The 24,828-nt window shown below is 44.2% G+C and overlaps 1 protein-coding gene across 2 annotated transcripts; it reads left to right on the forward strand.

Moving 5' to 3' along the window:
- Positions 1–4,398: 4,398 nt before the first annotated feature.
- Dyrk2 (dual specificity tyrosine phosphorylation regulated kinase 2) lies at positions 4,399–17,552 on the forward strand. 2 transcript variants are annotated; one of them, XM_027392325.2, is made up of 3 exons: positions 4,400–4,538; positions 4,961–5,109; positions 11,967–17,552. In XM_027392325.2, the coding sequence occupies exons 1-3, from the start codon at positions 4,490–4,492 to the stop codon at positions 13,572–13,574; spliced, it is 1,806 nt and encodes a 601-aa protein (XP_027248126.1). In that variant the 5' UTR covers positions 4,400–4,489; the 3' UTR covers positions 13,575–17,552. The 2 variants fall into 2 exon arrangements, with proteins under 2 accessions (XP_027248127.1, XP_027248126.1); XM_027392326.2 differs by lacking the exon at positions 4,961–5,109 and having other exon boundaries at positions 4,399–4,538.
- The last annotated feature ends 7,276 nt before the right edge of the window (positions 17,553–24,828 follow it).

The raw sequence follows: 24,828 nt of genomic DNA on the forward strand, positions 1-24,828 counted from the left end.
GTGGCTGTTCCCCTACTTCTCTGATCTTTCAGGTTCTTATTCCAATATCAGACTCCTGATTTTTATTGATAAAGATTAATTAGATTAATGCTTCCCCCAACCTTGAGGAAACTGAATGCATGCCCTTGGGATTAAATCACCCTTTAAAGATCTGCCTCCTGAGCAGCCATCTTGTTGACTAGGCTCAGAACATAGAGTGACATAAACATTCAGACTTCAGCAACTCACCACTAACAGTGTCAAAAGTATGCTAGTTGATTACTATTTTTTTTCTTAAATGAGTAAAGGAAGGTGGTCCTAACAGATTATCAGTCTGAAATCTAGCCCACTATGTCTGATGATTCCCTATATCTCATAGTCCTAGCAAATACTAAATTATTTGAGAATGTTTCTGGAAATAAAGGAATTAAATGAGAGCAGGTGGTTGGAAGCCGTTTTCTTGCTCCTTTATATTTTCTTTCCTGTGATCAGTATTTTTCCCAGTATAAAATCAACTTCTTTCTACAGCTACAGTTCTAAGTTCCTACGAGGTCCCTCTTCCCTCTTACTAATATCTGCTTGCCTACTTGTATTTTGGCTTTTGAGACTACAAACATTCCAGATCACATAAAGGATCTACAATGGACACAAGCCCCAAAGCAGGGTTGATAACTGAACTGAACTCCTGCCCAGGTTACTGTCAAGTCAGCTCTGGTCTGGTTGCAGGTTATGAAGAGTAAGTATTAGTTACAGCATTTAATGAAGAGATACATGTATCGTATGGTGATACAGTTTGTAGGAAGTATCTCTCAGAATCTCCTTTCTCCAAGGCCACATTTCTATTGGACAGTTAACAAGGCTCAGATCACCAGCATCTCACAGAAATGACCTGAAAATATCTTCCCTGTTGGCTAGCTTTTGCAGTGCTAGAAGGTTCCATACAGACCACTGGAAGGAGAAGAGCCATCAGTGATATTACACAACAGCGAACCCTGCATACTATAGTACCAGTCCACCAGGAACGATGTGTCTATTGGTGAAATACAGGCCTGAAGGTTATGGAGAGTTACCAGCCATGTTTGTAATGGATTTGAGACCTGCTCCATAGGAAAGAATTCATTCCTGGTATTGTGAACCTGCTCAAAAGACCTTGGCTTGGGAGAAACTACTTCCTAGGGAGAATTTATCAATAATTGCCTTGCTAAATTGACATATTGTCAAACTGCTTCCAAATAGTTACATTTGTATACATAGACTAGTGTAGTTGAGTTCACACTTTTTATTTTGTCAGTGATCTGAAGTTAATTCATCAAATGAGTGCTGAGAATAAGTGACTACTAGTCACTTAGCTCTAAATGGGGTGTCTATATGGACTTTGCCCGCCCCCCCCCCCATGCTCAGACGACATCTTGGAAGACAGGGAAGGAAGACTGGAAGAGCTGGAGGGTTGGAGGAATGCTGGGAAATGCAGTCTGCTGGTTGTGATGTTCACCCCATTGCACCCATGAACTCCCAGGAGCTGTGTTACCTGCACAAGATCATGCTAGATAAGAGCAGTTGGCATTCTGACAGCGCTAGTTGGATTCATTGGGTCACAGCAAACAAAATAAAAGAAACAAAAGGAGAGGTCAAAAAGAAGGAGCTTGTGTTAGGAGTTTCTGGGGGTGGGGTGCCTGGGAGACAGCTGGGATGGGATGTGGGGGGAGAGTGGGTTGGGAGAGTTGGGTAGATATGATCAATACAGTTTGCATTGTGAAATTGTCAAAGATAAAAGAGTCTAAAGTTCACTAAACATGACATATATCCTTTAATTAAAGTTAATAATTTTGTTTCTTTGAAAAAATGTGTTCCCTTTTTCCTTATTTTATCTATTAATATTAATTTGGAAATCAAGCTATAGCCTACTTTAGGATTTTTCTTATTTATGTAAAAGAAATGGTGTTTGAAATATTGTATGGACAATTTGATACTGAAATTGATTTTTAAAAAAAACATATTTTGAACATCAGTAGTATGGAGTACTGGACAAGGGAAAGGATAAAGAAACAATTGTTTAGAAGAGGAAGGGGGAGCTATGTGAGGGGAACAATAGTGAAATCACACTGAGAGTCTCAAATACATTGTAGCCTTGTTTCTGCTACTTAGTAGCCCCTTTCTGTTAGTTAATTCTGAACTCTACACAAGCTGTCCCTACAGAGTTTGATGTAGTCTCTTGTGATAAGCACAGGGAGGGATTTCTTGCTGGGAGAAATTTAGGTCATGATTCATTTAAAGGTGCAGAATTAAGCATGAGCCGGTTATTAATATACTATGGTGGCTCTAATTTCTTGGGAAAGGACCCTAGGAAGGAAGGAAGAAGGGAGGGAGGGAGAGAGGGATGGAGGAAGGGAGGGAGGGAAGGTAGGAGGGAGGGAAGGAAGAAAAATGTTGGTACATCCCTGTCCATTTGCCTTGCTGTATAAGTCTGTCTGTCTGTCTGTCTGTCTGTCTGTCTCTCTCTCTCTCTCTCTCTCTCTCTCTCTCTCTCTCTCTCTCTCTCTCTCTCTCTCCCTCTCTCTCATTTGCTCTAAAAGTGGAATTCTCTTTGCCAAAGCTTTCCACACCCCCATGCCTTCCCTTTATTACTCCCTGGAACCCCAGATCAGGAGAGGGTCACACTGTACTGCGAAACGGTTCTTTTGGCATTTGTATAAAGCTGAGGTGATCTTTGTGGGAGGTTGCTATGACAATTTGCAAACAGCAGAGCCAATGGAACGCTGCAGGAGGTAGCTCCCTCTAGACTGAAGTCTGCACTAGTAGTGACCTGCACTCTTAGTTCATCCAAGGACCTGAGGACATAAGGAGCAGAACAGAAAAGAATGGACACTCCAGGAGCACTTCAGAAACTAGGCACCTCCCAGGAAGGAAGTGCCCGCACGGTGGCCCAACTTTCTTCCCTGTCTGTTAGGGTTTGTTGAGCTTTCCCCCAGACCTGACTGTTGAAGTGGACAAAGGTGCACAAGTGTGTCACGCAAATGGACACTCCAGGAGCACTTCAGAAACTAGGCACCTCCCAGGAAGGAAGTGCCCGCACGGTGGCCCAACTTTCTTCCCTGTCTGTTAGGGTTTGTTGAGCTTCCCCCAGACCTGACTGTTGAAGTGGACAAAGGTGCACAAGTGTGTCACGCACGACAAAGCACAGGTGTGAGACAGGATTTTCCCTGGGAAAGAGACTGTAGACCACAAATGAAAAGGGCGGGGAAATTCTCCACGTGTCTGGGAAGGAAAAAGGAAAAAGAATCTTTTCCTCCGAGGATGAGAGGTAACAGAGGTGTCCTACTCTTGCAGCGATAGCTGAAAGAAAGGTGTGTCACGTCTCTCCCAGTGGCCGTGTTGGGGAAAGGCTTGCAGTTGTAAGGAAATGGGAGGTGTCTCTGATGTTTATTTTTGCCTAGCAACCCACAGCCAACTGCTACCCCAGCTGCGGTCCACAGGCGCCCGTCTGACTCCCCTTGTCCTAGCGACTGGAGGGCAGCGGTCACTCGGTGTCAGTGAATCAGGGAGGGCGTGCGTGGCCGAGCTGGAGGTGGAAGGGCAGCCCCTTCTTTCGTCCATGCTTGGGTCACCAAGCTCAGCCGCAGTCCCTCCTCGGGGCCTGACTTTCCGAGGTGACCCTCATACAACTAAGTTCTCTCCATGATTAACTGGGGAGAGGGGCTGGCTGAGCCACTGGGACCGGGGCGGCGCGGAGGGGGGCACAGTATTGTCTGGGAGCAGCCATTAGGAGCGGTGTCTAGGGGCGTGATGGGAGGAGGGGTCTCTGCAGCAATTTCGGGAGGAGGCTGGCCGCGGTAGGTTGCACGGTAGTGCCGGGAGGGGCGTTGCAGGGGCGCGGGGGACCCGGGGAGTGGGCAGATGGCCGCAGGGGAGGCGGAGGGCGAGCGGGAGCTGCAGTTTTCCTGGGAGCGGAGGGCGGCTCTGCGGAAGATCAGAGGGGGAGGGACTCCCGGGGTGGCGGGTAGGGGGTGGGGTGCGGGCGAGCCTGTGTGGCTGGGGCCGGGGGAGTCCGGGGCGGGCCTCGGCGGGGCGGGACTGGCCTTCTCGGGCGCGAGCCGCGGGTGCGAGCGTGTGTGCGAGTGTGCGTGGACGCGCGCGGGCCCGGGAGGAGGCTCCCGAGTGTGTGGGTCCCGGCGGCCGCAGCCTGCTCCCCGCGGCCCCGATGTGAGGGAATCGGGGAGGCCAGCGGTGCGGCAGGGGAGGGCGAGGCATGTGCACGGGCCGGGGGGTACAGCAGCCGCCCGAGGACGAGGGGGACGGCGGCGGCGAGGAGGAGAGCGGGGGGCTCGCGGCTGCGGGCCCGGGCCGAGGGGATGCAGCGGACTGCGTGTGTCTGGCTGTAGCGGGCGCGAGGAGGCAACGAGGCGCGGGGGACCCGCGTGAGGGGCGACCAGGAGGCGGCGGCGGCGGCGACGAGTAGCGGCGGGACCGGCGGAGAGGGCAGCCCTGCCATGCACGTTCCTCTCCCGCGGCCATGTTAGCCAGGAAACCTTCGGCCGCCGCTCCTGCCGCCTACCCGACCGGTAAGGGCTCCGGGACCCTGGCGGAGACGCGGGGCATGGGCTAACGCGTGGATGCCCCGGGAGCCCTGGACCCTGTGGGTTGGGCGAGGGGCGTCCAGAGCGCGGCCCCTTTGCTGCGCTCTCTCGGTGGCTCGCCCTCCCCTCCCCCGGCCCGGCGACGTGGGCCACGGAGCTCCGGCCCAGCACTGCTCCCAGCCGGGTCGCGAACTTAACTTTGCAGCTGGCGGCTGCGCGCCGGGGAGCCGCGTCCCGACCCCCCTTGTTTCCTGCACTCCGCCGGCTTTTCCCGGGCAGGGTGTCTTCCCTCCATCTTCTCCCGGGAAGAGGGGGTTCGCTGCCCACCGGGGCGGGGGCGGGGGTCTGGGTGGCTCTCTTCCCCCCACCCTGACCCTCTTTTGTCTCCTCCCGCGCGTGGCTCCCAGGCCGAGGAGGGGACACCGCCGTACGCCAGCTTCAGGCTTCCCCGGGGATCGGCGCGGGGGCTCCCCGAAGCGGAGTGGGAACCGGCCCGCCCTCTCCCATCGCCCTGCCGCCTCTCAGGGCCAGCAACGCTGCCACCGCAGCCCACACGGTGAGACCCGGCTTCGGGAGGGCGCCAGGCAGACCCTGGGCTTGTGGGGTTCTGACTGTGGGAAGAGAGGGCCGAGTGCTCCACGCCCCTGGCAGGAGCCTGTCCTCGACGCCGCCCTCTGCAACTTGGGCGAGCCCCGAGCTGCTGCCACAAAGGAGATTCGTGGCGTGGGCCCCTCGCTTCCCTCTGGAGCCCGCCCACCCCACAGGCTCCTTTTCCTGGGAACTTCCTTCTTGCGGCTTTCCTCCCCCCCCCCCTTTTTCATCTTTGCTTCCCAGAGCTCCCTTCCCCCGACCCGGTAAACATCTCCTCCCAACCCCAGGGGTAGGGGATATTTATAGAAACATGTGTTAGGGGACAGCTAGGCCACCCTGCCCGGAAAATCGATCCCCCAAAGAGCCTCCGAGGCCTGGTTCCAGCCAGCAGGGAGCACCCGCCAATTGTCCCCCGCGTGTGTAAGCATGTTTTATGGGAGCTACAGGTTTGAGCACAGCAGAAATTGTAATTAACATTAACAAAAATAAGAGCCACAGCAGTAGTCAAAACAAAACAACCCACCCCGTAGGATCCTCGACATGGGTATTACTCAAAAGGAAAGGGACAGCTTTGCTTTGTTGGTGGCAAGCGAAGGGCACCTGACAAGGGCTGTGGTCCCTGAGGCCCTGGGGGAAAGGGTTGCTGAGCCTGGGATTGGTGGCTGCAGAGATTCGACTTCAGCATGTACCTTTTTTCGTCTCCCAGCGATGGTTTTTGGATGGTGACCTCGAGCCTAGAGGAGGTGTACGCTTGGAGAAGGTGATGGTTTCAAAGGTCTTTTTCCCAAAGGCTCGCGAACACCCTAGGATGGGCCTGGTTCTGTGTGAGGTTGCTTGCAGGACATACGATTTTGTTGCTAAGTGAAAAGTTGCTTAAAAGCACCATGTGTGATCTGCAGGGAGCATCTCTGAGGGTCATGTGTGACTGAAACTTGTTTATCACGGGAGACTTCAGGAGAGGAAAGACTTCAGTTGTGTTGTAGACATGGAAGAGAGGTAGACCAATCTCATAGAACACGTTTTGTTGTTAGTTCTCATTCTGTTTTTCTCAGTGTATCTATCCTAGGGGCTGGAGATTCATTACACACGAATTAACTCGTGTGGGTTAGACTATTGCTGGGAAAGAGAGCCTTCAGGGAGGAGGAATGTTATTGTCACACGGGCATCCTAGTTAAGGAACCACCATTGGTTTTAGGGGTTTGGCTTTTCTGTTTTGGCTGGTTTAGGATCATCTGACAGTTTGGAAAATACAACATCCATTTCTCTCCCCCATCGTGTTGATGTGATCACGTGACACGATGTGAGCTGGAAAAGATGACTTGGTTTGCATGTGTTTCCCAGTTCTGTTTAAGGATGACCTTTACCTAACCAGAACTTCTTTGCAATTGAAATATGTATTAAAACTGGGAGAAGCTGCAGTAGCAGAACCGCCTGTGGGGCGTTAGAAAGGAAAAGATGTGAAGGTATTTCTCAGGAGAGATGCCTGTGTTTTGCTGTGTGTGGCCTGTGTGTGGTGTGGCTGTTTTTAATTGGAAGGTAAATTTTAGTTGCCAGGCATCATTAGATGCTAGGTTCTGAAATCGAGGCTCTGTGTTTCCAGTGTTGTTAATTTTGATTTGGTTTGTGTAACAGTACAGATTGCCCAGATCAAGGGCATTCAGGGCCACAGAGTTTAATCTGGTCCTCCTGCATTTTGACCTGAGGATGCAGACTCCACAGGTTAACTGAGCTGTCAGGAGTTGTAGCCAACTCAAATATGTATCACACAGCCTTTCACATTTTCAGAAGTGTTTACGTGTTTGTTTCTAGAACAGTTACATCTGGAAAAAAGTGTTTGGAATGAGTAGGGAGAAAGGGCATTAAGTGAGAAAAGATTTATCATAGGAGCTTTCTCATCTCTGCCCTTAAACACATGATAGGATTGTGAACTTTGGAATTTTCCATGGTAGTTTGTTTTCTACTTTTTTGTGTGGCTTTTATTTTATCCTGTAGTAATTTAGTTTAGGTCAATTTGTCCTAAAAGTAAAACTAGTAATTATTGTATCTTGATTTTCATTAGTTTTTTTTTCTTATAACAATATGTGGGAGATAACAAAATATTTATTTTAAAACCTTTTCATCTTTATAAATTCCAAAATATTGGTATATATTTTTATAACTTCGAATTTCTAAATCACCCATCAGTGATTTTTTTTTAACTTCTCAACTTTATTCCCATAACACCCCCAACATTTCTAAGATGACTTTGAGAGGTTTTAAAACACCCAGAAATCCTTAGCACACTGAAGCATGTGTTGCTTGCCATTTTGGTATTGCAAGAGAAAAAGCACCAGACTTCTTAGACTTTTCATTCACACAGAATTTTCAATACTAAAATATGTCATGATTAGAGGAGGGGTTTGTGGGTCTCTCCACTTTGACACATCTAGTTGTGGGTATTTAAACCACTGCGTTCATTTCCGCTTGTATTCTTGAATATGACACGTACTTCACTAGCTAATAGGACCAACCCATGGTTTCTGACTTCAAAAGGCTGAAGTGGGAGGGAAGGATTTTCAGAGTTCTTATGTTTATGATATGGTGCTAGCATATCTAGCTTTTCTGGGTGCCCCACCTACTATGTATCAGTTTTGTCCATTTGATTTGAGCTGTGATTTTGGAGTCCTGCACTGTTGGGGGCCCCAAATCCTCTTTTTGACTGGAACCATCAAGTGAATGTCTTTAACTCCTGGAATGTGTAAGGCTCTTGGGTGTTGTAAGATATCTGCTATGGGTACTTTTTAACCAGCCGTCCTTTGCCTTGGAGGCCCGGCAAGATCTTGTGACTTGGGCCTCTTGGGATATTTCCCAACTCCCTCAGCATTGACTTCATGTTTTCTTTTGAAGATGCAAACACTATTGCTGAAGAGTGACTTCAAGAGACATTTCTTGATGTGTATTCTTCTATTTAGGAGACATTCAGTGCTTACTGTGTACCTGAGCTTGTGTTAATGGGGACTTAAGAAAAACAAGAAGTGACCCACCCCCCTTCACTCAGCCCCCTGTAATTTTATGCAGTCAGCCGAGTGCACTTTTTGTCAAAACTGAGTGAAATCAAGCATTAATAATAAAACAATTCCCTGTAGGTACAGAGGGAGTTGTTTAATAGATCATACGGAGGAGGCGAGAGTTCTGTTCTGGGCATTGAAGAGTCAGTAGGAGTTTTTCATCTGAACACTGGAAAGAGGAGTCGAAGCAGCATCAGAAAAGGATAGTAGTAATAGCTGTCACTTGCCAAATACTATGCCACACACTTTACACACACACACACACACACACACACACACACACACACACACCTCTAATCTCCCTAAGAGCCCTAACGAGGTAGCCTGGAACCTTTCTGCACACAAGGACACTGCAGTTCAGAGAGATAAGGTAAATTACCCATGGTCATACAGTAACTGCCAGAGCCGGATTTCATGTGTGACTTTTATAGAACTGACTTCATCAACAAGAGAGGAGTGTGAAGTGCATGGTGTCCCCTGGACCCTGAGGGTTCAGCCTTGTTCCTCTTAGAGAGACAACAATATGTAGATCAGACTGGAAGAACTCTGAGATGTGTTCTCGCTGCATGCATTAGATGTGGTAGTGGGATGCAGCCATGAGCCACAAGCAAGAGCAGTCTCAGAAGGACAGTATATACATGCCATCTCAAGCAGCACTGTGGAGAAAGATTTGGGGAGTTTAGGCTAGTGTGTGTGTGTGTGTGTGTGTGTGTGTGTGTCTGTCTGTCTGTCTGTCTGCTGCCTGCATATCTGCCTCAGTTGTCCCAGTGAAAACAGCAGAAGGTGAAATGTAACTGATAGGGCATGAGTGAGTGGGCACAGAAGGCTTCATGATAGTGTGGGAAGTGGGCAGATGCTGAGAGTGGTTTCCAGGTATATACACTGTCAGGGATTCCCAAGTATTAGCCAGAGTGATTATTTGGGAAGAGGGTTCTTTTTTTCTGTTTTGAATTTTTTTTTTTTTTAAAGTTGAGGATTATGATAGCAAGAAAACATTTGGTTTTATAAAGAGAAGTTATGAGTTTGTTCCAGTTGCTTGTGGGAGTGGAAACTCCCTTTAGCAGTTGGGCAAAGGGGCATGGATGGGCAGGTCTGCAAGAGGACACAGGAGAGACCGCAGCCAATTATGGGTGCTCCTGACATCCTGGCTGTGTGCAGGATGGACCAGGAAATTGTAGGAGTGGAAAACCCAAGAGAATAGAAGCTTAGATCCATCTATGAGCAGGCAGCCATAGCTGATACTGCTAAAGGAGGGCAAGAGAAGGCAGGTGGAGAGAGGTGGTAGGCCAGGTTATGGGCAAGCTCTTTAGTTCTGGTCACTAAAATATTTGAAATAATGTTTGGTTTCTACAAAATTTAATTGCAATGACCTAAATCAGAGTAAATCCTTGATGCTCAAAATGTTTCCTTTTCCTAGCATTTTAGGACTCCTAAAATCCCAAGGTTGATTTTGTCCTTAATGTGCTTCATGAGTGGTAAAGCACAGATCTGAGTAATGTCGGTTCTTCTGAAGTGTCCTCCATCTTGCCCTGAAGAGAGAGGTTTCAAATCTTTTCATCCCCAGTGTTTGAAAGACTTCAGAGAAAAGAGAGCACAGGGGTGAATGAGGCTTTGGAGGAAAAGCAGTGGATGGATGAGGGCATGATGGAGCACTCAGCCACCTAGCCTGTGAGAGGTGGCGGTGGGTGATGGTGGCAAGTTTTTTATTTTTTTCTTTCCCTAGGGCTAGACTTTGCTAGTGTGTTCTTGGCTAACTCTGGCATCTTAAAAATATGGGGAAGGGAAGGAAGAGAGAGAGGGAAAGAACAATAACAAGTTTGTGCTGCTTTTGTATATGATCAAGACTTTTCTAATGTCTTTTATGGACTGCCTTGCTTTTGAAGCAGGAAGAGATACAACTGCCTTAGTGGAATATAAAGCCACCCTACATGGAGGTATCATCTGTGTGTTCAATAAGAGAAATCTGCTAGAAGTCTTGAGAAGTAAAATTCTTGATCCCGTGAAATCAGGTCCAGGAACTGGCTTCTTTCTCTTTTAGAAGTGAGCGGAGCAGAGCCTCACTCCATAGATGGCCATTATGCTTGCTGCTTGTCAGTTAAAAAAAAAAAAAAAAAAAAGACGGTGAAGGTCATCGCCTGTTAGTAAGGAAGGAAGGGCCGGAATTTCATTTTATAATCCAGGTGTTCCCAAGGTATTTCTCAAATCACTGTGCTTCTCTACTGTACTTCTTTCTTCCCAGAATATGAATGCCCCAAACAGAGGACTTAGCACTGATGACAAAGGACTGTTTTATTTACTATAAATTCCCAATGGGCAGAGTTCCTGCCACTCTGTAGCTAGTCCCTCCTTACAGCTGGTTGAATGAGTGAGGTGGATTTTGGTGACAAGTTGATTCTTTGAGATCTCAAGGAAGAATTTCCCTAGTGGGCTGCTTGAAGGAAATTCCAGGCGGATTCTGGGTAGGAGAGTGGGGGCTCTGCCTTTGGCCTGTAGGTTTTGTTTAAATAGGACTATTCCGGGATGGTATGTGTGCCCGAAATAGAAATTGCCACTTTGTATTTGTATTGGTTACTGTTTCCTTTGCTGGGAGCAAATAGCTGTGCAGAAACAACTTAAAGGAGGAGGGGTGTATTCTGGCTGACACAGTTGAAGACCGGCTACACTGTCATGGCAGTGAAGGCATGGTGGCAGGAACCCGAGGTAGCTGATGTGTGGCATCTGCAGGGAGGAAGCAGAAAGTTGCAGGCTGCTGATACTAGGTTTACTTTGTTTATTCAGTCTTGAACCACAGCCCATGGAACAGTGCCAACCATATTTAGTTTGCCTCTTCCCACCTCAGTTTACCCAATCTAGAAACTCTTTAGGGGACACACCTCCTAGGTAGTTCTACAGCCTGCCGAGGTGGCAGTATTAACATCATGTTTTTCTTTATTGGAAAGCTGAGGGTCACAACAGCCTGTAGAAGTAGAGATACATGTGTGGGTACTGAGCTGTAATCCAGCGGTCCAAGCTGAATGGCAATTGTTCAGCTTGTTGCACAGAATGACCTTAACTGATTAAAGTCAGTGACACCCAGTAACTGTTAAAAAGAAAAAAAAAGGTTTGGAGTTTGCAAGGTAACTAGGGCACACGTGTCTATGGGAGACTCTGTCAATAGAAGCACATTTTGTTTATTACTGTGTGTGTTCCTAGATTAATTAGAACCTCCAGGGACTAGGGAAGTATAAAGTGTTTCTGGAGGTGGGCTGGATATGCGAGGGAGTGCTGGACAAATGTGATTCCCCATTCTCATGTAAGTAAAGAATGCCTGAATAAAAGGGGAAGACACTGTGATCTGGGTGTGGGCAGCAGTGTGGATGACACGTCACCTGTGTGCTTCACTTGTTTCCTTTTCAGATCAGTTATGGCTTAAAATACCCACCATGTGCCAGGCTTCTTATTAAACATTAGGTGCAACATGGTAACAGGAAGGTTTGATCCCTGCCTTCAGGAAAACTGACTTCTAGGACCCAGGCTATGTAGCTGTGGCATTCCCAGGGCTGTCCTATGTTTCCTAACCTTGCCCAATCTACTGTCCTCCTTTTCTTTTACTGTCTTGCCTATTAGCATCCTATTCGCTCTCCCTGCTGGTACGTTCATGGGATCTCTTGGGTACACACACTGTGGCTGTAGGTTCATGCCAAATTGGGGGTTGGGTAATGAGAGCTGATTTCTAATATCACGTTTGGAGAGAAGGCCCCTTCCTTTCTGTTTATGTTTCTTGTCTGGATTCCAGATTGGCGGCGGTAAGCACACCATGAATGACCACCTCCACATCAGCAGCCACAGCCACGGCCAGATCCAGGTTCAGCAGCTGTTTGAGGATAACAGTAACAAAAGAACAGTGCTTACAACACAACCAAATGGGCTTACAACAGTGGGCAAAACAGGCTTGCCTGTGGTGCCCGAGCGGCAGCTGGAAAGCATTCACAGACGGCAGGGGAGTTCCACCTCTCTCAAGTCCATGGAAGGCATGGGGAAGGTGAAAGCCACCCCCATGACACCCGAACAAGCGATGAAGCAATACATGCAAAAACTCACAGCCTTTGAACACCATGAGATTTTTAGCTACCCTGAAATATATTTCTTGGGTCCAAATGCAAAGAAACGCCAAGGCATGACAGGTGGACCCAACAATGGGGGTTATGATGATGACCAGGGATCATATGTACAGGTGCCCCATGATCACGTGGCTTACAGGTACGAGGTCCTCAAGGTCATTGGGAAGGGGAGCTTTGGGCAGGTGGTCAAGGCCTATGACCACAAAGTCCACCAGCACGTGGCCCTGAAGATGGTGCGGAACGAGAAGCGCTTCCACCGGCAGGCGGCAGAGGAGATCCGAATCTTGGAACACCTACGGAAGCAGGATAAAGACAACACTATGAACGTCATCCACATGCTGGAGAATTTTACCTTCCGCAACCACATCTGCATGACGTTTGAGTTGCTGAGCATGAACCTCTATGAGCTTATCAAGAAGAATAAATTCCAGGGCTTCAGCCTGCCTCTGGTGCGCAAGTTTGCCCACTCGATCCTGCAGTGTTTGGATGCTTTGCACAAAAACAGAATAATCCACTGTGACCTTAAGCCCGAGAATATTTTGTTAAAGCAGCAAGGTAGAAGCAGTATTAAAGTGATTGACTTTGGCTCCAGTTGTTATGAGCACCAGCGTGTCTACACGTACATCCAGTCGCGCTTCTACCGGGCTCCGGAAGTGATCCTTGGAGCCAGGTACGGCATGCCCATTGATATGTGGAGCCTGGGTTGCATCCTCGCGGAACTCCTGACAGGTTACCCCCTCTTGCCTGGGGAGGATGAAGGGGACCAACTAGCTTGTATGATTGAGCTTTTGGGCATGCCCTCCCAGAAACTCCTGGATGCTTCCAAACGAGCCAAAAATTTCGTGAGCTCCAAGGGTTATCCCCGGTACTGCACTGTCACAACTCTTTCAGATGGCTCAGTAGTCCTCAACGGAGGCCGATCCCGGAGAGGGAAACTGAGGGGCCCGCCAGAGAGCAGAGAGTGGGGGAACGCACTGAAGGGATGTGATGACCCTCTTTTCCTTGACTTCTTAAAACAGTGTTTGGAGTGGGATCCCGCGGTCCGCATGACCCCGGGCCAGGCTTTGCGGCACCCCTGGCTCAGGAGGCGATTGCCAAAGCCTCCGACTGGGGAGAAGACAGCGGTGAAGAGGGTCACGGACAGCGCTGGTGCTATCACGTCGATTTCCAAGTTACCTCCACCTTCCAGCTCAGCTTCCAAGCTGAGGACTAATTTGGCACAGATGACAGATGCCAATGGGAATATTCAGCAGAGGACAATGTTGCCAAAACTCGTTAGCTGAGCTCCAATCCCCCTGATGCTGGCAAGCTGAAAAATGCGTTATAGCTGAGCCTTATTGGGTTGAATAGTATAGCTCAGACCTGTTTTTATTTGCTCAGAAACTCGACTCGTTTTTATCTTTTCAGCACTTGATGTAAGAGTTTGTTTTGTTTTTATAAAATACATGGGGACAATGCTTTAAGTTTTTATACTTTCTGAAATAGTTTTTCTCCCTTTCTTGTGTTCTAAAAGTAAGATGAGCCTTACTGTATTTAGTGTGGCAGAGTGATCATACCAGTGGCAGGCCATTGATTTCTTCATGACGGCCACACATTTACAGATTGGTCAAACATAATCACTATGTTTTCATGGTTCATCCTCTATGCTCCCCAGGGAGGTGGCCCCTAGGGGTCCTCCTCCTCTCTCCATGCTCTAGGTTCCCGCAGGAGCAGCAGGCCTTGCTTCCATTTTCCGTAAATTAACCTGGGTCAGAGTGGAGGTGGAAGACGAAGGGTCAGGGTGAAAATCTCTAAGAAAAAAACGCACTTTAGAGATTGTCTTTTTCCTCATGGTGTGTTGCCCAGGTTTAACCCGCCCACTTAACATTCTGATGCCTGTAAGCCACCAAGCAACATTTAGTGGATAAGTGGAAGCTGAGATGTAGAATTCCTCCCGAGGCTCTGGGAAGATGGCAAGCTGTCATAATCAGGAAACCTTCTGATTATGAAATTGCTTTTCTGCCTAATTTTAGGACTCCCCCCACCACTGTTCCCTGCTTCTCTTTCTCTTTTATCACACATCTGCTGCCTGCATTTAGTGTGTCTTTTTCCTTCAGCTGCCTACCCCAGACTGTTAATTCATAGAGCCATTTCAGCTGCCATTATGTTCAGAGTTTCATACCCCAGTTTCCAAAAGATCAGCAGCCTAGCTACCTAAGGGGGAGATTTCCATAGTTCCGAAGATTTAGCTGGCCAGAGTGAGTTCACACTGTAGGCGCCACTGAGGTTCCCTTAGCCTGGGAAAGCATCAATTCTTTCGTTAGAAAGAAAAGGGGTTGGAAATCCTCTTGGTGAAGAGAAGTCACTGTGGCCATTCATTTGGGCCAGTTTTAACAATAAATTGAAAGGAGGAGAAATTCAACCTCGAGTTAAATGGTTTGACTTATTCTTTGATTTGTTAGAAGAGCCACGGAAACTGCATCCCTCTGTTTAGTTTTACTTTCTTTTGGATGGCACTGAGTGTTTTTGTGGGGATGACACTTTACCTGAAAGAGTAACTAAGAGTTAGGTAAAAGAATATTTTCTTCTCTGAATGATAATTATTTTCACAGTGAAAATTTCAGTATTTTATCACTAATGGATGAACAGTGATATATATCAATTTCAAGGCACGTGGAAAGAATTTTTTTAGTATGTGCAATTTAATAGAGAAAGATTTCTGCCTGTTTGGACAATAGGTTTTGGATAGTAAAAATTAGGATAAATAATCTTTTATATGCACAGATATTATAGTATTGCCTGTAAATCGATTTACAAAGTACTTAAAGCATGGTCCCCAGTGAGGCCAAGAAAGTTTCCGGTTAAGTTTTTTCTTTATTTTTTAATTCTATGTTTTTTCTTATTTTAGAAAAACAAAAAAGCAAAAAAACAAAACAAAGAAAAAAAACAAATAAAAAGTGTCATTTTGAATAAAACATTTTTCTTATCTTGAGGCTTTGCCAGTTGATGGTGGAAAAATATGCTCAGGAATTATTTCAAATATTTGCCAAAAATCAGTAATAAGATTAGCTTATTAATAAGTTAGTGATGTTGCTGTTTGCTTTACTATTTAAGGATGCCATTGGTAAATTAATTTGTACCTTCTGTACTTAGCAATGATAGCTTATTTCCCTAGTCACATTCTTTAGCATACTGTACACATTTCTGTGTAATCTGTGAAGTGCAATAATATGTCAGTAAGTTACATTTTAAGTGACAGTTCTCCCAATCAGTGGCTTATAGGACTTAAAAATTTGTGTATTTAATTTTTTAAAAAATCGGCTTAAAGGCATGAGAAATATAAGATTTGGTCTGGGGACTTTTGTAAAACTACAAGTCTCTTAGTGATGTTTAGTGCCTTTAGGTCATTCAAGTATATTTAAAAACTACAAAAGCTGTTCTCCCCTTAAGAGGTTCCTGTTCTATTCCCATTATCACTTAGTTGTCGCAGTGTGAGCCTGAGCCTGCTATCACTAACTCCCCTATAACACGGCTATACTTGCAACAGTTTAGAAGTGGATTAAAATTGCTTCTTTCCCCCACCATACAAAACTGGTTCTTCTGATGCCAGCAGAGCATTTGTGATGTGCTTTATCCACAAATGCAACCGGAAACTTTGAAGCCAAACTATAATGTGCAGTGCTATGGGGCTTTCCTTTCTTTCTTTCTTTCTTTCTTTCTTCCTTTCTTTCCCCAACTACAGTGACATTTCTTTTATTCATAAAAGCCTCCATGTTTCAGCATTTACTGATACAGCTACTTTGAGAAGAATCCTATTTAATTATTGTGACTAAAATGAAACTGTTGCCTCTTTGTGATCTTAAAACCTAAATAAAGGGCTCTGATAGGCTACTAGGAGTCGGCTTGGAAACAGTCCTTGGTCTCACAGGTTACCATTGTCTAGGGATGTCTGAGCTGTTTTTGGATTTAGGAATAGCACAGTGTTGTCTTGTCTTTGGTTGCAGTCTCACTTGGCTCCGTTTCTTGCACTACCAGCGTGTTCTCAGCACAACAGTGGAACACTGAGTGATGCAAGACTGTGTAGATTAACATCTTAGAGGAGAAATTGTGCCCTTAGTGTTAACGATGTGCCTTTTGTTCTGAATGCCATGTTGTAGGGCATGCATTTTTTGGCCTCTTTAACTCTTTGAACTAGAGGTAGTAATGATGGAAGCCACCTCTGCAAAGATAACATCTGTCTTAAATATCTAGATTTATAGGCCTTAATAGAAACCATAAGGCGTGAACCATCATTGGGCGCTGAGCAAGATAACCATTGGTTAGTTACACCAGGAATTCCTGTGTTTAAGGGGTTAAAGATGGTCTTTGTTGTATCTGAACATCAGACTGATTTTTTTTAAATGATATTTTTTTGTTATGCTAACACTAGACAAAAATCAACTGTATTTGTAAAAATTTACCTCAAACCATTTAATTTTATAGTGTGATTAATCCCAGGGCATTTGGTATGAACCAAAGTGCATTCCTTTTTTTATGTGCCTGGCTCTTGTAGGGATGGCCAGGGATTTTTACAATTTGGGTGCAAGGCACTTAAGCCACTTTTAAACTTACTGGGTGGTATGGAGTCATGCTAAGTGACTCCATCAGAATGTTAGGAAACACTATAGGCATCAGTAGCATTGGGCCATATTGGAATCTTAAAAGCGTGAATTATTTTGAAGAGAACATTCATTTTTGTAATTTTTTTCATCAAGAATATTTCTGGTAAGCAGAAGATTTTTAAAATAAAAATCAACTGATTTGGTTGGTAAGGTTTTAATATTGCCCAACATAATGCTGTGGTAGCATTTAAAAACAAGTATTTGTGGACTCTCTGTTTTTAGGGGCTTGTACATCTCTCTGCTATGGACATATATAAGATTCACTGTAATTATACTCAGCTCAACTGCTACAGTTATGTCTAGGCAGTGGCTTGGGTTTTCATCGAGCAACAACTTAGACATGTGACTGTAATAATGCTGCAACTGTGTGTACTGAAAAATATGTGAAAATGGTTGAATGTGGACTGTGTATATATGTATGTACAGATTTCTGTGAGATGCTGCTGTCGCCACTTAACATGGAAAGTGTTCTAAGGGGTTTGAATCCTAGTGGCCAGTTCTATGATACTGTATGTATTGTACAGCTGATGACAGGAGTAAGACTGTTCAGTGAATATTTGTTAAATTTTATTGTTGTGGCCAGAGATAATTTCAGAATAAAATTTTAATGTCCTACCTTAACTTTTCTCCCCTTCTCTAACTATAATTTAACTCCTCATCTGTTTCTGGTATAATTACTCTTGGTTTGTTAAACCTAGAGAGACATTAGAATCTCAGATGGCTTGAGATGTTAAAACGGTCCATTCTGCTAATTTGTTCACCAGCTGTGACTTTATTTCTGCATTATAAATATGCAAATTCTGAGGGTTTTTCTTAATTTAAAAAAGAAATGAAGTTTTAAGAAGAAACTCCTACTAAACCTGCACTCTCAAGATAGTCTATTTATCTGTAGTCATTTTTTGTGTTAATTTTTCTTTATGTGGTACCAGAGCTTCAAATTCTTTTCTCCTTCAAGCTTGCAGTCAACGAGAGAGCAGGACGCTCCATTCTTTTCCAATAGTCTTCATTCTTTCCAGTGTGCAGTTGTGGTCAGTTATTCCCAGATGCTCTTGGGTCTATCCCAGGCTTTTGAATGTGCATGCTTTCACTGTTTTTATCTGTGGTATGTTCTGTGGTTCACAACTGGGGGTTTTGGTGGTTCCCAACATGACTGGGTCAGAAAATAAGGCTTGTTAACTGCATCTAACTCTAGATGTGTTGAGCTCAGTTAACTCCAAAGTAAAGAGTTTACTTACTGATTGATGACGACAACAACAAGGTAATATGTCAGACATCACTGGGACTTAGTGTAGATAAGTGTTTCCCTTGTGGTGAGAACTACCTCACAATTTTGTTTACAACTCTCCTGCTGAAGAACTCTGCGGCCTCCTATATCTGAGATTGCTTAGTCTTCAAATACAATGCAGAGATTTTCATATATGCTTATCTTGCTGCTCAGAGTTTACATCCAGTGTGAAAACACAGCAAACAGAAGAAAAACTGACCAACTAGGAGCAAAACAAAATACAAATGTCTAATCGATGAGCATGATGGATATGAAAGTCCAGGCAGATCCATAATGCCCTTGCCTGACCCAGAAAAGAGGAGCTTCCACTCCTCCTTCTATCAAATCTTTCTAAACTCTTAAGTTGATTAATGCTGTATTCTGTTTGAGTCCCTGTAATCACTTTCCTTTTGGATTCAGCAACTATAAAAATAAGTATGTAGACATGAGGGACTTCAAAATTGCTTTCAAAATAACCTTGGAGATTGGTCCTTGTTAAGATCAATATGGCTCTTTTCAAGAAGGGGAGGGGGTTGATTACCTTTGTGTTAGGAAAGGACTTTAGAAGAGACCCGTAGGTATTTGTGGATTCATTTCATTTTTTTTTTTTTAAGTTTGAATTACGACGATTGTCAATCAGACTTTATGCAAATAAACACTTGTACTGGTGGTACCTAAGTCCCTCCCCCAAAGAAAGTTTGACTACTGTGTTGGGTATACATGAGAGAATTCTGTCTTCATGCAAAGAGGTTAGTTTATTTGCTTTCACCTGGACTTAACTGATTGGCTGTGATGGCATCCTTAGTAACTGAGAAGGAAACAGGTATTGCCATTCTCTTGCCTCTCAAGGAAGTTTAGTACTTCAAGAGTGAATGGAGACTCTCTGGAGTGTTAAGTGACTATAATAAAGACATGTGGAGATGTACTGTAATTGCATTGTGTTTGGCAGAGCATAGGAGCTTTGCTCCCTACAAAAGAGAGAAAACACCCTTGTAGATCCCAGTGTTATGGGCATCATTCATCCTTATATCTTCCTTTGAGCTACAATTATCTTCAATTCTGAAGAAAATGATATGACTGATGCCAAAGAAACTGTGTAGAAACAGAAATAGGTCTAAAGTGAAGAAATTTAGAAAGAAGAAAGGAATTTTTACTAGCTATCAATTTTCAAGAATATCTTTTCAATTGAGAAACAACAACAACAACAAAAAAATGAGGACTAGAACATTTTAGTCTCTTTAGGTATACCTGTAAATTTAGATGCAACTGCACACACACATCCATTAATTTGCAGAAGAGCAGCATGTGGCCATTTGTGGAAAGGGTGACTGTAGCTCTGCTCTTTATTTCCTGTGTCCGTAAAATGTTCTTTTCTTACATTTGAGTGTATGAAAATATTTTTGACACCGTTAATTCTCAGGGAATTTAAAATTAAATTTCACTGATTGTAGTTGTAGATAAATCTCTTTAAATTCAGATTTACTCAGGTTCTCTACCCTTTGCCTCCATATTTAAGTAAATATAGAATGCTTACTAGGGAAGTATATAAATATAAACATCTCAGATACAGTTTTAAAATACCAAATTGTAAATAAATCAGTTTTTACAAACTAAAAGATTGTGTCTTTCCTTGCTTTCTGTAACAGGTTATTTACCTCCTACATTTGAGAAGTTTTAAATATGGAGAACTTTTTATTCCTTGGTAAAAATGCATTCTTTATAAAACAAAGGCCCATGAAAGCATCATTTAATAAGAATTCTGAATTTTTAATTGTTTAGGGGGAATGATATGTGACTGATTATAATCCATTCATCTAGACTTAGTAAATCAGCATATGATTAAATTGGGGCTAATTTGCCATCGCTTTCTCAGAAAGGCACTGCCCTACTTATTTTCCCCTTTCCCTAGAATTAAAATCATTGGACTTCCGGTCTAAGTATGCTTAAATTTAAAAAGAAAGACGTCGACACCATAGAACCTTTCTAATATCTGTTGCAGACTGTATTCATTTGCCAAGTGCTTACTAAATGCCTGCATGTGAAGTTGGGTCATAGGTGCTAGATATGTAAAATATTGAGTAAAAATAGACACGGATCCTATCTTCAGGGAGTTGTTAGACGGATTGTGAGGGAAAAGCATGTGGCAGAGTGTGTGTACAATGGCAAAGTGGCTGTGTTGTGTTGTGTAGGTCATGAGGGGCTTCTCTAGGGAGTAGCATTTTCTGAGGAAGTGAGAGTAGGGTAGTTAGATGGAGCTGGTTAAGCAGCTGAAGAAGTCCTGTGGAGGGAGCCCAGAGTATGAGAAATTTGGTGTGAAATGAAGCTATTGTGTGCCAGAGCAGGCCAAGCTTGTAGGTGACGTTGAAAGTTTTCCATCCTTGATCTAGGGTGCAAGGAAGTGACCCAAGGGATTTTTAAGGAGAAAGGAAGATGCCACAAGTAAATTGGCTCTCCTTGGCTGTCTATAGAGGACTGAAAGAGGAAAGAGAGACAAGGGAAGGCCACTTGAAAGTATTGATAAGAAATGATGGGTTGGGTGTGGAGATATTTGAAGAAGATGGGTGGATATGAAGATTAGGGAAATAGAAATAGGTATTTGTGTATGAGAAGTAGCTGTAGCTATTTCAGGTTTGCTTCATGGAATCAAAGGGAATTGTAATACCCTATTTGTTCAGAGAGAATTGGAGATTAATGTGTTTGGTTAAACCGTGAAGTACCGGTGAACGGTAGTTTGCTAAAGACTTGAAACCTTGGAGTAAAATTCCACTTACTAGGTCATTGAGAAAATTTTGGGGAACTTTTAGATGTAAGAGATTATTTAACATACACACACAGGCATAAGTTGTAAAGGCCAACTTAGCCAAATTCTCCAACAAACATAATCTCCCTGGTTAGGTTGCCTCTTCTGCCCCTCCCTTCTCTCATAGAAATTAAGCATTCTAGGGATGGAATTTAACAGTCCTTCCTTGCCTACTTGCAGGGTCTGTGTTCCCTGAATATCTGAAGCTGTTGATACTACTGAACCCTGTACATACAAATACCTTCACAGACCTGCAACAAAGTTTAGTTTATAAGTTATGTGAGATGACTAATAGCAGATAATGGACTAGGACGATAGACAGTGGTAAAAGGTTCAGGATCAGTACTTTTGCCATTTGAGGCCATTCTTTCAAAAGTAAAGGTGACTTAAACACCAGCCTTGTGTGTCTGTGTAAACTGATCTGATAACCATGGTGGCTGAAGCACAGCTGATGTGTAAAGCATGTATACCTTGGACATAGTGCATGTATCATATCCCAGTTAGTATAGTGTGAGCTCTCATACTACTCATAGCAATGTATAGTCTAAAATTGATTGTTTCTGAAAATTCCCATTTAATATGCCTGTTGTTGACAACAGGTACCTGAAACCACAGGAAGAGAAACCTCAAATACGGTTTCATAAAGAAACTTGAAGGATGGAACATGGTAGTTGTGCGTGGTGTGTTTGGTTTACCAAAACGATAATAATAACAAAGAAGTGGGTTGCTGACCTTGAGGATGTGAGGTTTGCTTTGAAGATCATTTGTGTTGCTGGTGGATAAAAAAAGCTTCAGAAAGGGGTTTCCAGCCAGGTCTAAATGGAATCCAGAGGGGTACAGAGCTAAGGAGCATTTTGAGAGAAGAAAACTCTTCTTACAGAGGTGTGTGTTGTTTATTCATCATCCAACATGTAAGGGGCTACAGTGTAATTTTGGGCCTGACCAGGACAGAGTGAAGGAGTGAAGCATAACTCTTGGAAAGGGCATGTGTGGTTTCCTCAAATGCGTAGTGTCCCAGCATTTCACAACTACTGTCTTTCTGGAAGGCATGAAGTTGGGCAAGGTGGTACTGCCAAAGCTGACACTGGCATCTCCTTCCCTCTACCTGGGAAGGTCTCACTGTACAGTGAGTGGAACTGAGATGAGAGAGGCAGCATTCTCACCACTTCCCTCCATCACTCATCCTAGGCACACGTTCACACAGAACACAAGTGATGTCTTGAAGATGGGTGATCGACAGGTAATGGCTCGAGTGTCAGTTGTGAATTGTGAGAAATACAGGAAAGCAAGAGTGGATAGATGTTGGGAGGAAGGATAAAGATGGGAAGGAAGGTAAAGGTCCCTTGGAGGCAATGCTTTATAGGATGTGCTATCCTGCAGGGTGTAAATGCTCAGTCTGGGAAGGGGACTCTTCATTAGTCCCTTCTAGTACCTGATGTACCTCTTGTGCTTGGATGGTCCAAAATGGAAAAGGAGCGATCAGGCTGTGAACTTGGCTATCCAGACCATGGTGAGGCCCCAGAGTTTGTTATGATTATACCAGCAAGCCACTGGAACAATTAACATAGTAGTTTAAGTAGCCATTCTGGATTCTCATGGAAAAAAAGAACCATGAGCAAGTAAGAGATAACACTTCATGAAAACAGAACATCCTTTGTGCCTGATTTTGATGAGGAATTTGATAGATAGAAATAAAAACATTTCTAGACCACAGGTTTTCCTTTCGAAGTTAGAGAAGGTGGGGGAGAGACCAAGTTGTAACAGAAGAGCCTTAGTGGCTTTCACCTTAAGAGTTTGAGAAACCTGCAAAACTACAAGTTCCACAGATGTAAGTAATTAGACCTGGAAAAGACATTTCAAGTCAATAGGAAAAACAGTAAGAAGTGAAAAAGTAGACAAAAGTCTGCTATTAAAAGTTGCATGAGAAACAAATCAATCAAAAAGTTCCATTGTGAATCAAAGCTGTGTGAGTTAAAGCAGTGGCTTTACTTTTAATCAATAACCAATAAAACAGCCATGATCAATGTTTTCAAAAGATGCCGCGGTACAATGCACTGGTTAGATGCTGCAGGGAGTATAATTAACAGAACCTTCTGGAAGGCACCTTGACAGTTTGCCCTAGAGCTTTAAAAAACTCACAGTTGTGTTTGCCTGCCAATTGACCTCAAGAATGTGTCATCAGAGGAAATCCACGATGTTCATACAATTTGTGTACAGAATAATCACATCTTGTTACACAAGTCTGGGAAGACACTAGTGTACATCAACTGAGGATTGCTTAATAAATTACACTTCAGTTACATTTTAATGCAATTAGAAGCAAATGAGAAAAAACCCACTCAAAATAACAACATAATTCCACCTAAAATAAGAGACTACAAGACTGATCGTTCTCCTTGCCAAAGGGGAGGCAGAGAATTGTCTTTGATACAAAGATTAGAAAAGGTATATCATTTCTTAGACATTTCATCATCAGGCTGGGGATTAATTGCCAGTCTAGGTTTTATCAGGGCAAGGGATTCCCTTTCTCCTTATCATGGTATCCATAGGGGCTAGCATAGACTCTAGGGAAAAACAGGTCTTCCTTATAACTCTGTGAGTGAGTGACTGGACTGGAGAGGGTCCAGGAGGGGGCAGAGGAAGGAGGCCATGGACGCTCTCTCGGGAAATCTCAGGTATGTAGAGGACATGGAATGGCCTAGCAAGCATCTTAGGAGGCTGGGGGGAACAAACAGGAGTTAGGGGCAGATCCACTTGCAAGCACTGGCCACACTTGTGGGCAGATGGAGTGGTGGAGCCATGGAGTATTTTTCCATGCATGCAATGGCTAATCAGACTTTGATACCATCCACTGCAACTCCCCAAGAATTTCTTCTCATATTGAGGATAAAGGCTCAACTCATTCGACACAGGCGTCAAAGCCCTTTGCTGTTCAGTGGCTGTTTCTTTCTAGTCACATTTGGTTCCCTTTTCCTCAGGCTCAGTATGTTCCAGCCCACAGCTGTCTTCTGTGAGTTCCCCTGCATGCTTCAATCTCATTTCTGCTTCCAGAGCCTCCTGCTTCCCGCTCCCTCTGCTGATGCTCCCCTTCTGTCTTCACGTGGCTTATATCTCACCATTTATCCTGAGCTTAGACACAGCTCACTTTCTCCATCCCCATCCCCTCTGTCCCACATCCCCATTTGCTTTTTTAAAACACCAATCAATATCTGGAAAGATCTCCCTAGTCTGTGCGACAACTATCATTTCTTTCCTTCATTAAGTTTGTTAATGTTACTTTTCCTTCTTAGGTGTGAAAAAAAAAACCACTTCAGATAGAACACCAATGACGAATCAAAGAAACGATTCAACAAAAGTCTAGCTTGATGAACAAATGAACTTATTTGGGTTACTTACAGGCACATGAGTAAGGGTTTACTTATAAGAGCATGGCTATCTCAAAGATAGCTACATCACTGGACACCTAAGCCTATGTAGGAGACAACTTATAAAAGTTGAATCCTAGGGTCTCCCTGCTCAGCTTTGCAGGCAGCTCCACGGGAGTTGTCTCTTCTGCTCCTACCAATTGTTTACTGTTTACATAAACTGAGGAGGGGCTTTATGAATCTGGTAAGTTCCATGTACTTCCTGAGTCATTTAAGTTTCCTTAGCTTTCTAGATCTTATAAACTATCCCCCGCTCTAGGAGTGAATACTTCTATTGGAAGAAATAGATTAACCACAAGGTGTAAATTGCATTTTGGGGGGTTTTGCTAAATATTTCCTACTGCCTTAGTCATTGTCTTGTTGTACTCTATTTATAACTGAGGATCATGTGTATTTGAAGGAGCTGAG

This window comes from Cricetulus griseus (assembly GCF_003668045.3).
Source record: "Cricetulus griseus strain 17A/GY chromosome 1 unlocalized genomic scaffold, alternate assembly CriGri-PICRH-1.0 chr1_0, whole genome shotgun sequence".
Classification (NCBI taxonomy): domain Eukaryota; kingdom Metazoa; phylum Chordata; class Mammalia; order Rodentia; family Cricetidae; genus Cricetulus; species Cricetulus griseus.